Source organism: Chelmon rostratus, chromosome 19 (genome assembly GCF_017976325.1).
Source record: "Chelmon rostratus isolate fCheRos1 chromosome 19, fCheRos1.pri, whole genome shotgun sequence".
In the NCBI taxonomy this organism is placed as follows: domain Eukaryota; kingdom Metazoa; phylum Chordata; class Actinopteri; order Chaetodontiformes; family Chaetodontidae; genus Chelmon; species Chelmon rostratus.
In genome coordinates, this window is record NC_055676.1 from 4,272,508 (window position 1) to 4,288,284 (window position 15,777).

General features: G+C 42.6%; 1 protein-coding gene across 3 annotated transcripts in view; it reads left to right on the top strand.

Annotated features, from left to right (window-relative positions):
- Window positions 1-15,777, top strand: part of LOC121622880 (poly [ADP-ribose] polymerase tankyrase-1-like) — an 86,153-nt gene that overhangs the window by 56,308 nt on the left and 14,068 nt on the right. For all 3 annotated transcript variants that reach the window (XR_006007804.1, XM_041959927.1, XM_041959928.1), the window contains exons 13-18: window positions 831-1,002; window positions 2,080-2,159; window positions 6,248-6,393; window positions 6,550-6,715; window positions 12,687-12,906; window positions 15,545-15,654. Coding sequence is in view for 2 of the 3 variants with exons in the window: in XM_041959927.1 (XP_041815861.1) it covers window positions 831-1,002; window positions 2,080-2,159; window positions 6,248-6,393; window positions 6,550-6,715; window positions 12,687-12,906; window positions 15,545-15,654 (894 nt within the window). In the remaining variant the exon portion in view is untranslated. The remainder of the gene's footprint in view (window positions 1-830; window positions 1,003-2,079; window positions 2,160-6,247; window positions 6,394-6,549; window positions 6,716-12,686; window positions 12,907-15,544; window positions 15,655-15,777) is intronic.

Genomic DNA, 15,777 nt, shown 5'->3' on the forward strand with positions numbered 1-15,777 from the left:
GTTATTTACATAACAAGTGTCTAAATTTGGGTGAGAATACACAAGGACAAATATGATCCGTCACACGACCGAGCGATGTGACTAACGTGGCCTCAGGTGTTTCCTGACTTTCTACCTCATCACATCCATTTCTCACATTATTACACCTACTGATTGCGCTGTATTGATTCTGGTTTGGCCGTTACAGGCAGTATTGTAAATCAATGTTCAGGACTGCATTAGAAGACTTTTGCATCAATATGATGAAGTGCACTGAATTGTACATGTGAATTGAATCAGATGTACAGTATCATTATAATGTAAAATTGCACACACTTTGATTGAAGATTTATACACATTGCCAACTCATAACTGTCATTTTTAACCTAAACATTACTATTAATCTTCATCATATGTAATGTAATAATTAAATATAACCATTTCTTCTGTGTACATAGAAGAATTTTATGTGTCAGGATCATATTTGAAAGTTTGGATATGATGTTTAAAAATATGAAAGTGGAAGGACGTATACAGTGGTCTTTACCGGCCGACGCATCAGAACCCTGATGATCAGGGTCTCAGATCACAACTCCAGCCAGATTGAAACTTATTATAATTACAGGCTGGCAAAATGTAGGGTATTATCGCCTCAACCAGACATACTGTAGATGCGTCTATTTGTGGGTCCACCAGGAGAGTAAATGCATACGTTTAATCAAAAATAACTCACCACTGATTGATGATATAACAGTTTGAAGAGTATCTAATGCTGGGTATTGTTTCTAATGGTGGAAGTGAAGCAGTTAAAGGGGAGAAACTGTATTAACTGGAGGTGTTTGTGTTTGCAGGTGAACGCCCTGGACACGCTGGGTCAGACGGCGTTGCACCGCGCGGCGCTGGCAGGCCACCTTCAGACCTGCAGGCTGTTGCTAGGATACGGGGCCGATGCCTCACTGGTGTCACTGCAGGGCTTCACTGCTGCTCAAATGGGAAATGAAGCTGTTCAGCAAATACTCAACGGTAGGCCACCCTTTGTGTGTGTGTGTGTGTGTGGGAGGCAGGGTGTGCAGATGTGTGGGTGCCATGTTTTGGTTGTTACGTGCTAGCTAGCAACCACACAATTAACTAAAAATGTTTTTAAAAGGTCAGTATTGATAGTTTCAGACAGAAGGTGCAGATTCAACCAAGCAATCAACAATCACCGGCCCAGTATCTTTAACTGGTCTCATGCTGTGACAAACATTATCAAAATAAGGAAAATAATTATTGTTGCGTTTATTGATACTGAGGCAAATCTGATCATTTGATCACACATGCGGACACCATAAATAAAAAATGCATGTGATTTTAAAGTTTTGAAATATACTTTAAATGCACACTTTCTTGCCAATAGTTGGACGAGACAAGTAGACTGATCCCTGATGTCCACAGCTTGGCGGTTTTTGTACAGATTAGATAAGATAAGATGTAACATGGTAGTTAGTGAGTTTTAGAGGTGCTGGTCTTGTCAAAGAGAGCGAGGCTAGCTCTTTCCCCTTCCTTCCAGTCCATGCTAAGCTAACCACTGCTTCATTTTTACCACACAGACATGAGAGCGGTATTGACCTTGTAGTCTAACTCTTAGCAAGAAAGCGACTAAGCGTACTTCCATAAATATCAAACAGTTACTTTATCTGCTCGGCCTGATATATTTGCAAACCTTTCATAGTTAGTCACTTGTACCTCCTGCTCTTTGGGGTGACACACAGCAGGTGGCTCATTCTCTCCTGTCAGTTATTGTCAAAGTGTAAATCAACAAAGATGATTGTAGAAATTTGTTCCTTTAACACCATTTCTACCTGGAATTTGTAGATTTGTAAGTTTTGTATCTTCTGATGCAACATGCCCGCCTTTCAAGTCGTCCACAAAATGACATATGTGTGTATAAAGTGCATGTGTCCGTGACACATCCCATGCAGCAGTGCCACCAGGCATGAAGTTGTCTAAACTTATCTTCTCTCTCCACCTATTTGCAGGCAATGAATTTACTTTTGTGATGATTTGTAGCGTGTGTTTAAAATGAGTGTCCAGTATTGTCCTGTGTGTTCTGCCCTGCAGAGAACGTCCCGGTGAGAAACTCAGACGTGGACTACAGACTTCTGGAAGCCGCTAAAGCCGGAGACCTGGACACCGTCAAGGTAGTTCGGCTGTGATTAGTCACCCCTTCGTGAGATTTTTGAGATGTGATATGCACTGGTATTGTGGTAAATATACTCCAGATGCACTTCATAGCAGAGTATATAAATGAGACTTTAGATACAGTCTGGGGTATCTCTCTACCCTCAGTCCAACAGTGGGATAAATCCTTCAAAGCTTTATTTCCAAATTAATTACAAGGGTCCAACAATTAGAAGTGATCAGTTTGTTGTTATTTAAACAAACCACACTTAAAACTGGTGTGCTGAATGATTGAAAAGAGACAATTCATTCCCCTCCAAATGATTAATATTGGCTTCATTCGAACAATGAAAATGGACATGGAAAAAAAGAGCCTGACCTGAGTCGCCTTGGCGTGTGTAATGACAGCAATCCTGGGAAATAATTTGCTCTGAGGGAGCAGAGATCTTTCTTAATTGCCTCATTACAGTTTGGAAATAATGTGGGATCCGGTCCAGAGGAATGTGTGTGAAAGCTGACCAGCTGCATGACTGAACATGGGCTGGATTTTAGACACCCTGACGATGCCTAAACTGACATCCTCAGTTTATACAGACGCCTGTTGAAGAACATGATGATTATATACGAGTTTATTGCCCTTAAATCTGTAACAACCTAATTGTTTAATCAAGAAAAAAAGACTGTGATATGCAGTGGAAGATGGTGAACTGAAGATGTAAATTTTACAGGTCCTTGAAATTGTGGCACAGATAATCTTATCCATCAACACAGACTTTTTTTTTTATTTTTAATTGAAAATGGAGCAAAATGTTGTGACCTTTGTGACTGTTCCCGCTGCTCTTACGGGGTCCTGGTCGCTGTGATGTTTTGTTAAATGTCAGGTGGATATCAAATGTTTTCTATTCATGTCTTTGCACTGTTGTCCACATTGATTCCAGTAAAGCTGCAAACAGTTCTTCTTGTTAAAGGCCAAATTTGAGAAAAAACAAGCTCTTTGCACTGCTGCTGTTGGCAGTTTGATTTGCACTGGGCCCGGTCGTGTTAAAAGTGTAGGCGCTCATGATGCACTGTAATATGCCTCGGATAAAATCACCCACCAAATGTCAGGACCTGGGAAGATGGCTGAAGTATTTGACAGAAGTATTTGGTGTCGAGTGAAAATCTGTGTCTTCGCCCGCGGAGACAGGCTGTAATAGGGTTATCCAGATGAAGAGGGTCTGTCAGTGTCTGAAGTGTGAAGCTTTGGCAGGTGGGCAAGGGATCGTAGCAGAACACACTTTCTGTCAGTCTCTTTCTACCTGACCCACGCCACACGCACACACACACACACACACACACACGTACACTGGCTGGGGTTAACAGTCTGGCTGAGCTACTGATTGACGTTTTGAGAAAAATATAACTTAGCACCGTTCCTGCAGTGATTTCTGTCATCTGTTGAGATGCTGAAGAGGTTCAGGCAGAACTGTTAGACTGTGACTGTTAGAAGGATGGTCACCCAGGACGACAGTCAAAGGAAGACCGATTGTGTCATTCAGCAACATTTTCTACATCATTCAAAGCATTAGAGACTATTCTAAATGATGTGCTCAGCTATTTCTTGCTCCACAATGCAGAAGCTACAGCAGAGAATAACAACAACACAGAAATTTCTCCAAGACGCAATGGTTATAATCGATATTTTTATCGTAGCGAAGTATCAAATGGCTGTGATTATGTGAAGGGGTTCGATCGTAGCAATGCGTTATCACTTTCTTTCAGCTTTACGGAGCTTTGTGGACAGCTTCAGCTCATTGTTCAGCTGCCCAACCCTCAACTTCATTATGGTTCACTCTCATCACTGTCATGGCGATTTGTGCTACAGCAGGTAGCTTTTTCGCTAATGTTGTGACTCAAATATCACAATCACAATATCTGTCACGATAATCGTAGTGTGTTTTTCTTTGCAGTGTCAGCCCTACTGTACACTACCTGCACCAGACAACAGACACACACTGTAAGCGACCATCTGGTAGAGATATTTTCCTCAGGAGGAGCTGATAGTGACCAAAACCAGAGCAAATAGAGAGTGAATGTTGTCTCTGCTGTAGCAGAGGTCTCAAAGGTCTAATTCATGATTGCACACTCAGGGATGGAGCCGGACGTGCTGTCGTAATTTAATGCACATTCACATGAGATCCAGCCCTTCAATACAATCAGATTTTAAAGACTGGAACAAAATCGGGTGATGAATCTTTTGATTTCAATTCTTCTTTTCCCTTTAGGGGAATTTTCATTTTCTGTAAGATAAACTCACATTAGTGTACGGCTGCAGGGTTTAATCTCATTATGTCTATAAAATCAGGGAAACTGGAACATGCTATCATGCGTGCCAAAGGAAACATCAAATCCTTACTTTGAGAAGCTGGAACCAGCAAATTTGCATTCGCATTTTCAGTTCACAAAATGACTGAAACAATTATTTGATGAGAATATTTGCTGATAAACTCGTCTAATGGCCGACTAAATGTTGCAGCTCCGCACTGGTTATTACTGATACTGCTGCTGCATATGGACTCCTCTTTACCCTGTGAAAGGGACAGTGTACACAGTGTGCTGATATTAATGTCTAGGCAGCAAACATCCAGAAGCTCCAGCACAGACTGGAATTGATCTATGAAGTCTCTACACGCCATTGTCCCTGCTGTTTTGTGTGACACCTAATGTTTACAAGTTTAATCGTACCCGCCAGCCTCAATCAAAAGTAATCACATCATTTTCATGGTATGCAGAATTCAAATTACACTCGCCCTGGTGCAGGCTACAGTTCCTGGAAACAGCTTTCACAAACAGACGCCGCACTGCAGTCGGAAGTGAGGGATAATGCCTTGAGATTGAGGAGTCACACTATCAGCAGGACGTTTCATTTTATTTCCTGTAAAACAGCGTCCTAAAGAGGAGTGGAAGTAAACTCTAAAACACATTTCCCACTGAGGGAAACTCAGTTGTAATTGGGTCTGAAATATAAGGAAAGGAGCGCTGTTATTTTCAGCGGGGGGCAGGTGTCCGCCACAGCTCCGCATACACGCATTTTGTTTTTTTTTTCTTTTTTAACTGAAGTTTCTAACTTTAATATTGTTGCTGTTGCTCCTTAAAACCGCTTTTTCCCCACATATTTCATTTCACTGACAGAGTTTTCATCATGAACCACGATGGTTGGGCAGAAGAACAATGTTACTCATGTCTCTTTCTTGCTTTCTCTCAGAAGTACTTTGTCTTTTTTATGTTGGTTTGGTTCATCGGCTTTGGTTTTTTGAGGGAATAAAAAGGATGATGTAAACCTGTGAGTCTGGGTGATATATCACCTCTTCACCAGATGTGTCTGCTGCATTTGTGTCCTAATTTGCTATCTTACTTCTATATTTTTTTCCAGTTTTAAGACGCTGTATATGTGCCATAGATCAGCTATTCTAGGCTTGGATGGCAATCCATCCAAGAGCTGTTGAGATATTTCAGGCTTGTCCTGGTGTGGCTGAAAAACTGAATGAAATAAGCCTTAATTTGTTTCTAGGTAAATCTCCAATAATTCACCTGATTAAAAAATGGCATCACCAGGCAAACAGCTGGAACACCAGCTCAAACGAGAAACGACGACTAAACCTGCTAAATTCAAGGCAGAACAGAGAAATGTTCAGTGTTTATGCTTGGATGTAAATTTTTAATTTTTTTTAAGAGAAAAGCGATGTGTCTGCTTTCCTGCCAGTCGCTTTTTTCCTTCTCCCAGTTTTCAGATCTTGATTATTCAGGATGCCCGTCGTCCATCTTCAGCAAGACAATGCTGTTTTTGCACTTTAAGCATGAAAATAACGGTCGCGTTGCACTTGATGAAAAACCTCTTGAAACGATTTAACCTTTAAATCAAAACCTCTCTCCAGTGGAACTTTGTCTTGCTACAGCAAAATAATGGAACGACAATGAATATAAATCTGATTGCAATTACTGCATGATTGTGAAAGCAGCCATGGAGAATAGATGCATTTCTTCATGGCTCTGTGGTACAGCTCTTTAATTTGAACACAGATATTCATTTTTATCTTCCCTCTTTGTCTCTTTCTTCGTCTCTCTCCAGTCGTTGTGTACGGCTCAGAATGTGAATTGTAGAGACCTGGAGGGACGGCACTCCACTCCCCTTCACTTTGCTGCTGGCTACAACAGAGTGTCAGTGGTGGAGTACCTGCTGCACCACGGGGCCGACGTGCACGCAAAGGACAAAGGGTGTGACGCTTTAAGCTGTGGTTTAATTTGTAGCCAACATTAAACATTTACAGGCAGACTTTGGTCCATTTTTGTGCACAAGATAAATTAGGGAGTCATGGAAAAGTTATGGAAGGTAATAATATAATAATGTATGTGTGTGTGTAACCTGTACAGTGGACTGGTTCCCCTCCACAACGCCTGCTCGTACGGTCACTACGAGGTGGCTGAGCTGCTGGTCAGACACGGGGCCTCGGTCAACGTGGCCGACTTGTGGAAGTTCACGCCGCTCCACGAAGCCGCTGCCAAGGGCAAATACGAGATCTGCAAACTGCTGCTCAAGGTTAGACCTGCATTTTCCTCCCTGACTTTCAGCACCACATTTGAATTCATGTTTACGCTAGGGCTGTCACAATCAAGACAGTTGGTGGTTAATTGTCAAACTGGCTGCGATTGTCGATCCAGTTTTATTCAGCCAATCTCTTTCTTTTTTTGTGTTTTTTGACATTGGAATCTTGTGCTCAGGCCGACAGTTTATTGCCGCAACCAGCAGATGAAAACACACCTAATTCACTTTCTATTTGTTGCAGCTGGGATGTCATTTTTGGTTCATGTTGTTTTTGATAGCCCAACAGCTATTAACTGGTAACTATCAGGTTAATTTGCACTGAGGAACATGCTGGACTGCATCTCCTATTGAGTCGTGTCCTAGAAGATTTCAATGCCCCGTACAAATGGGAGACATTCCAGTCAAATATTATCTGTGTTTATGGGCTCTATTTTCCAATGTTGTTGTGTCTAAGTGAGGCGCAACAATTTTAGAAATTGGTCCAGTATTGAATGAGAGCGCTGTGACCGCAAAGAGACTGCTATGTAATCCCTCCAGGTCGTTGCGCACCTTCGTTGTACGTCTACTAAAAGTGTTTGTTTTTGCCACTGACAGGCTCACGCTGTTATTCTAAGTGTCTGACAACATTATGGAAAGGATCCCTGCAGAGACAGACCTCTTTGTTTAAGAGTGAGATCTATTTAACCAGAAACAGCTGTTAAATTGCTCTCGCCAAAGCCACCAGACTCCATTCACAGAAACAGTGATTTTATCATCATGAAACGCCCTTCATTCAAACTCGACAGCAGCAAAATAAAACTCACGCAAACCTTCTTGGTTCGTCGTGCACTGTTCGAATAATCACCACCAACTCTGGTTTGCTTGAAACAAACCCTTAATTCACTGAACTGGGACAGGAGTGAGACAGAGGGCGGACATCAGAGAAGCAGCGAGGAAAAACGGCGTGCAGAGCCAGAATATTTTCACATCTCACTCAGGAATGATTTTCACTCGACATTTTGACTGGAGAGATTTAAATATGTCATACTTCAGCAAATCTTCCAAGTAAAAAAAAACGTCAGTTACGGGATAAATGAAACCCTGCTCCGAGTCAGGACAGATAGTTGTGATATGGCTTTCGTTTGCGAGAGCTGTCCAGCAGTTGCTGGTCAGTTAGCCTGTGTGCGCTGACTAGCTTGACTTTTTCATGGCATAGCATACCTGGGCTCGAGGCACTGAGCTAGCTCTTTTAACCACTGATTGGTAGCACTCGTTTTCTGACATTTTATTGACTGATCAGTGAATCAGTCGTGAAAATAATGGTTAGTCGCAGGCGTCATAGAACCACAGTGAGGAAGTGTCCAGAGAAAGCTGGGCTCACAAACGTCACATGTTTTTCCTCTGCTGTCTTAGTTTCCCTGGGTATAAACATCACACCGGCCACATTTGCAAACATAAGCATGCTGTTTGGAGTTGCCATGCAGGACTGCTGGGCGTGTTGAAGTCTGCAGGATTCAAACATTAAAATTCTGCAGCCGTTTTCTCGGTGCAGCTTTAACGCTCTGCAAACACACTTTATCCTTTTTTACATACAGCTTCAGAGGACAGTATTTACAAGATGTGACAGAGTCTCAGTGAAACTCAGAAACCTGCTCTGCCATGTAACACAGAAACTGGTGACACAATATCACCTGTCACTAATGCAATAAATAGCACGTGCTGCCATGTGTGCCCTGGGAATACTGTGTGTTACTCAGCATGTACAAATCAACAGTATGGACCTGTGGTAACAGTTATGACAGACCTTTGATTGGCCCCTCAGAAGCGAGCACTAATACTTAAGTTTTCAGCCCAGTCGGGATGAACTCTGACCAATCAGACTGCGAGGCTGCAAATATCTGCTCTGTGATATCTGATTGTTACATCTCATAGATTCTAAATGAGTCCTGTGAAATGTTGCAGTTTCACAGCCGAATGTGTTTTTGTTTTTCCTGTCATAATCACCTCCAGACAAGGCTCCATCACCGCTGTGTTGTTGACATATGGCGCTGCATAAATTATTATTAGATCAACACTGTTGAATTCGCACACATGAACGCTCACAGCAAAGCAAACACACATCAGCTGCGGGGGAAATGTGCTGCTTGGAGACTTAGAATTCCTTTACTGTCATTGCACAGTGAGATTAGGTTCAGAGCAATCTGCATAAGATGCTTTGAAGAATAAAACAACCTTAATAACATTTTGAATACTGACAAAACACAATATAATACAAGGACAGTGAGAGAGGTAAAAGATATTGCTCACGGTCAGTTAAATATTGCAGCTCCTCAAAAATGTCCTCTAAGAATTTCCTGCTTTTCGTCCGCCTGTTGTCAAAATATGGAAAAAAGCGTTTACCCCTGGAGGAAGAAAAGTTGATGTATCGATAAAAAACTGGATGCAACAAAGTGCAATGGAAACAGACTTGACAGATATGTCGTGACTGAAAGCTGCAGCAGATAAAATTAGATCCATGTGGAGCAAATCCCCAAATGAATACATAAAATGAATATAAATGGCGCATTTCCCTCATATTTTCTTTGAATTACATCTTCTCGCTGCACCCTCTTCTTCTGCACTGGTTTGATGGCACCCGACTGCAGAATTGTTGCCAGACTGGATGCACCCAGCTCCTAATATTCATGTGAAGGTGGTGGATGGGAGTGAACACCCATTCACATTTTCTGTTGCCTGTTTCCTGGGAATTCAGGTATAAATACTGCATTTGGTTGGCAACCTGACTATTGTTAACTTAATATCTCTGAGCTTGTGACTGTTGGTCCAAGCAATTAGAAGACGCCATCTTTCCCTCTGGGAAAAGCTGTTAGTGGTTTAATTGAAAAAATAATTAGTCTACAATGGAAATAATAATTAGTTGCAGCCCACTATCTGCTGTCATGAAGTTTCAGTACCATAAACTGTAAATTCTGCTCTATACTTCTTTCAACCCTATTTTCCCAGCATGCAGCTGTGTGTAAATAGTGAGAGTGGACTCAGTACTCAGCCAGGTGGTGCTCTAGGGTTTCCGAGCCTGACGGTCAGTCTGTGGTCTTCTCGCACAGAGTAGTGCTTCTTTGAGTTTTTGGAAGCTACCTCGCTCAGAATAATGGTGTGAAAATGCTGAAGTAAATTCATTTAACATTCTGTTATTCAGTACGTGTGACACGCAGGTGACATCCTGTTTGCCCCGAAGCCAAACTGGTATTGATCCAGACTGGGTTCTTCTTCTTGAAACACATCGTGGTTATGAGGGTGAGTGCCAAAGGGCAGTAGCTGTTCAGACTGTTAATAGCTGATAGGTTTGTCCCTGGAAAAATATGGATGTGTCGCAAAGAAAAGCCTGAATAAATGAGTGGAGAAATGCAGCAAATACGTTCCTTCGAGAGCACTGCATGGTTGAATTTGAAGATTTTGGACCAACGTCTTGGTCCACCATCAGCGTCACAAACTGACTGAGCGTCTTTTGGAGTCATCGTGATAATCCCTCCAGCAGAATCCCAGAGACTTTCCGTTTGGTTTTACATTTGATCTGCATTTGTCGCTGCTGAACCTCGACCTCCGCCAGTGAGTGTTTGTCATGCTCATGGCGCTATTGTAGTTGGTCAGCGCAGGACTTCAGCACACGTCCAGGAACACCATCTGCTTCAGCAGCTTTGTTTGTGTTCATCCAACAAAAGACTCGCTTAACTTAGTGGGAGTTTATCACAAGCGATTGTTCATCCTCGTTTGTTGTGACCTCAGTGATGGAGTCAGGTTGTTTTTTTCCCTTTTTCCAGCATGCAAAGCAGTTGTCCTTTGTTGTTTGTATTGTTCCACTCGTGTCTTGGCGGCTGTTAGGGGCTGTTCTTCCTGTCATCAGCCTCATCATTACATATGCAGCAGCGCATGAAATGTGCTTCTCGACGTCAGCCTCGTGTGCAGATAAATCCAAGTCAGTGCTCTCCAAACTGTCCCGGAGTTCAGAGCTGCAGCAGCTCCCTCAGGCCGCTCTCTCGCTAATCTGATGGTTGCAGTAAGAGGTCTGGAGGCAGAGGTTAGAAACGCGGGCAGATGATTGATTGTTCAAGGTGGTGGGAAGATTTGGCATTTTTCCACCGCGGTTGGAAAATCCTCACACCGGCGACTTTCAGCTGGATTCTGAGCTCGTGTTTGTGCTTCCTGTGTACACATGGCAGCGCCCTCATTTCCCCTGTAACACACACGTGCACACAAGTAACAGAGTGTTCCCGCGCTTCGGTGTTAATCTGCCGTGGCCTCGGGATGCAACTGTTCCCTCGTTTTGAATAAGCTGTCCCAGAGTTCAGCAGTAGGTTTGCCTTTGTCTCCGCTGTTTGTTGTCAACTTTCCACTGTCCCTTGTCTGTGTTGGACTTGTGCTCAGAATAACACTTTGCTCTGTGCTGTGCTGTGATGTGCTGTCAGGATCTTGTGAGACATACAAAACGCACATTAGCATTTTCTTCCTTAGGAAAGAAGTACAAGAGCATAATTAATTTGTCCTCAATTACAGAAAAAAGGAATCTGTCTTGTTAGCACTTGGAATGAAATGTGTGAACTCGCATCACTCGTGATCTTTGGGTGGATGTATTGTTGGAGCAGCTGTCAGCCAGGCAGTGTGGCATATTCTTGTTCGGAGTTCTTGTTGATGAAACGTGAATTTATGTGGCAAATGTTAGCATGCTAGCACACTAAGATGGTGAACGTGGCTCATATTGCACCTTATTTCTATGTAAATGTCCCAATTGTCACTTAAATGGGTCTCGATTTTAATTTTCCTGGATAGAGAATAAATTACAGTGAGAATGTGATTACATCAGCAGCAAGAGATAATAGAAGTGGAGAAGTAGGGCAGAAAAACCATAACACGGATCGAAAAAAAAATGTTAAAAAGAAAGGGAAATACAGCCATGAGAGATGAATAATGGACAGTTTCAGGCCAGCAGTGGAGACTCAGGGGAGTGGTCCCACAGCATCAAAATTTAATGAGCGGATTTCAAAACTTACAATGAAATGACAAGTTAAACCGTAACCTAGGAGACAGTTGAGCGATGAAAATGTCCCAATCTCCAGGGTATGCGGTGTTTTCCACTTCAGTGGATGTCCCGTCCTCACCTCTCTACCTCCTTTCGTCTCTCCCTCTCTTCTTCTCTCCGGTGAATTACCTTCATCCACTTCTCACTCGTCACTTGTCAACATCTCTTCCCTGTCTGAGTGAAACGCTTCCACAGGGGTTGAGACGATCAGGGATTTTTTTCAGCGCTGATGTTTTGTAGAATCAAATTTTGTGCCAAAATTCAGTCTTTAAAAGCAGTCTGCTTTAAGATAGATTAAGCTCTGCATCTTTATCACAAACACTGTCGGCAACCTCCATTCCAAAAAAGTTGGGACGCTCTGTAAAAGATAAACAAAACAGACCGTGATAATTGGAAACAGTACAAAGACAATATATTTAATGTTTGACTACTGATTTTTGCTTATTCTGAATTTGATGCAGCAACGTGTTTCAAACACGTTGGAACAAGAGCAACTAAAGACTGAGAAAGCTGTGGAACGCTCCAAAAACACCTGTTTGGATCATTCCACAGGTAAACAGGTTGGTTGGTAACAGGTGATAGTATCATGATTGGGTATGAAAGGAGCATCCTGGAAAGACTCAGCCCTTCACAAGCAAGGATGGAGCGAGGTTCACCACTTTGTGAACACATGATTGTATAAAGGCGATTACTACATGGGCTCAGGAACACTTTGCAGATGATTGTATTTTGTTTTTATTTTTGTTTCACACAGCGTCCCGACTTCTTTTGGAATCAGGGTTTTTGCATCATAGATGTTAGTGTTCATGGACACACACTGAATAAACTTTCTACCACATATCTGTCTGTTTTTCTCTCTCCATCTGTATCTGCCTCCTACTTAACTACTCCATTTTGACCATCTCTCTCCAGCACGGGGCGGACCCCACCAAGAAGAACCGAGACGGGAACACGCCTCTGGACCTGGTGAAGGACGGAGACACCGACATCCAGGACCTGCTGAGAGGAGACGCCGCGCTGCTGGATGCTGCTAAGAAAGGCTGCCTGGCCAGAGTGCAAAAACTATGTAGCCCCGACAACATTAATTGTCGGGATACGCAGGGACGCAACTCAACACCTCTGCACCTCGCAGGTAATATGCAGCTGGAAACACCAAGCCAGAAGCTGCACACACAGACACATTCACAGGTCATTTTAATAAGCAAACACCTGCTTAAATTGGGTAAAGCTCACTTTGCAGACACAGTGAAATGAAGGATAGAGGTGGTAATTTTTAGTTACTGTTTGACTGAAGTTTTCAGGATTTAAACAAATTTGGACATGGTATGTATATGCGCTGGTGCCAGTCACTCTGGCTGCAGCGTCTCAGAAACAGCCGACCTCCGGGGATTTTGGCTCCGTGCAGTGCCAAGAACAAGGCAGCAAACACATCCAGACAGCTTAAGGCTTGAGGACGAAAGCACTTTCTTCATAGACAAGCGGGCTGGGACGACTTTGTCAATGATTTTTCGTAGCACCATTTTTGACAGCAGTAATCATTGAGCGTAAGCCTTAGCATGCGATCAGGTGGCTGTTTTACTGGTGCAATATATACAATGATTTCATAAGGACATTAAAAAAGTTAAAATCCTTAATGTCACCATTAGACCACGTTTTTATTGCCTTAGGAACAGAGTCATGCAGGCTTTATTTACATTGTGCTCTTTACAGGACGCACTGCAAACACACTAAAACAGGCAATGTTGTCAAAAGTCACAGCTCTATGTTTTATAAGGGTAACGTGTAATTTATTTCACTCTTTAAAATGTCCTTTAACCCATTTGCATTTTTTGCCAATTCTGCAAAATAATGTCAGATGTCCCAAATCATGTTTTAAAAATAAAATATGCTGTAGGGGAACTTCCTGTGGTAATATATATGATTAAGTATTTTTTTCCACATCATACATTTTATCTTAATTACAAAAGGAATAGTCATGATTTTCAATATTAATAGCTATTCATAGAAATCATAGACTCTGTGGGCTGTAACACACAAGAAGCGTAATTGTCCTTTAAAGTAATTCACAACATGTTTACAGTCAGGTAGGCAAACTCATTAAATATGCAATAATTAAGATCAGTGTATATGATGAAATAGTGACATTATATTGTGCCAGAAGTCACCAGATTTGAGCTTTCACGGCCAAAGTGTTTCTCTGGGGGTGTTTAACCCTTGAGTTGAACAGTTAAGGGGCCCAGACTGAAACGGCCCCTGTAATATAGCGAGCGCTTGGAACAGCCAGGAGACCCCTGCCTCAGCATCTCAGGCTGTGTTATGACTCAGAGGGATCAACATGTCTGGAATAAAACTGGGAGTCTGACCGTGCAGAGCCTTAATCTGCAGGATTTTAAAGTCAGTTCTAAAACGCACCGGGAGCCAGATGTGATCTCTCTCGCCCTCGCCACTGTTAAGCGCTGGCCAGCAGCGGCGTGGATAAGATGGAGATTGGCAGCTGATTTACGGCAGGGGTCTGAATAAGGGGAATCACAGTAGTCAAACATCACTGCTGCGTGCACTCTCCTTTCTTGATGAATAATAGATGACTCGGCTGTAATGAGACACAAGTGGTGATACCAAATACAAGGACCTCTAAACTGGATTCATAACACGGCCATTTTTAGGTATTGGATATTGCACTGCTTTCAATTAAAATATTAAATGCAAATATCACTATTTCTATATAAACAATTTCCTTATTTACCAATAGCTTCAAAACATTATATGTCACCATTTACAATATACATTAACTAGTAGCTATAGTGTGTTCTAACAACCTTGTATCTCCTTCACGAAGGTTTTAATTCCTGATAGCAGATATACTGTAGGTCCTCAAAGGAGCACACACACATCCTCATGTATATGTATGGGATCTGTAATCATGATCACATCAGTTTCAGAGATAACGAGAGAGATATCCACCATCCTGCTCCAGCACCTCACAGGCATAAAGACAGTGAATGGATGTCTTCCAGCTTTACCTTAAAATGGAGAATAAACATTTCCACACAATGCTTTTATCTTCATGCTTACCAAGAGACTCACATGATGAGCAGGAGGTCTGACATGAATAATGTGAAATCACTTACTAATTGTGTTCAGCTGTTAGTCTGCTAACAGCTTGCTGGAGGTCAGGGTGAAGCTCGGTGTCTCAGTCTTGAAAGAAGTCGCTCCCCAGTGGAAAACGTGTCATCGTGAACTGGGAGCTGAAGCGGTGTCGTCGTGGCTGAGTGCCTCTGCCTGTCTCTCACACTGCTTCATGTTTTTCCTGCAGGGTTTCCCCATGCAACCCTCCTCTGGTGGGGAAACTGATTAGCCTTTGTCTTCTGACTTGCAGTTTTCCACTCAGTATTTATAGAGAATGCCATGAGCGGGCTGGCTTCCAACAGATGATAAAGTATATCTTAATTAGCCAATGTTTTGCGGCATGACGGGCACTTTTAAAGTTAAGAAACTGCTGAAAAACACTTTGAAGGTCTGTGATTTTGCAGAGATCTGACCACTTAGACACACACCCACGCACCCTCTGCCTTCATGTGCTTGCTTGTGAAAGGAAAAGATGATTATACGCTGTCACGCTGCAGCTGATGTAGGCTGACATGTCTCTCTGTCTTCCTCTTTGTATTTCCTCCTCTCTTGTTACCTGACTGCCTTTTTGTGTCTCTGTTTAACTCTCATCCATCGACCCTTTTTCCGTTTTTTACAACCCGACCCCCGACGCCGCTCTGCAGCCGGCTACAACAACCTGGAGGTAGCAGAGTATCTGTTGGAACATGGAGCCGATGTGAACGCGCAGGACAAAGGAGGGCTGATACCTTTACACAATGCTGCTTCATACGGGGTAAGACGCACGGAGCCCCTGCTCTTACTCTCTGTGATATCTGTTCATATCATACATATTTCAGGATAAAACTGATCCAATAAACGTGTGAACTCTTCAACTTTTACAGTCAAAAGCTATTAG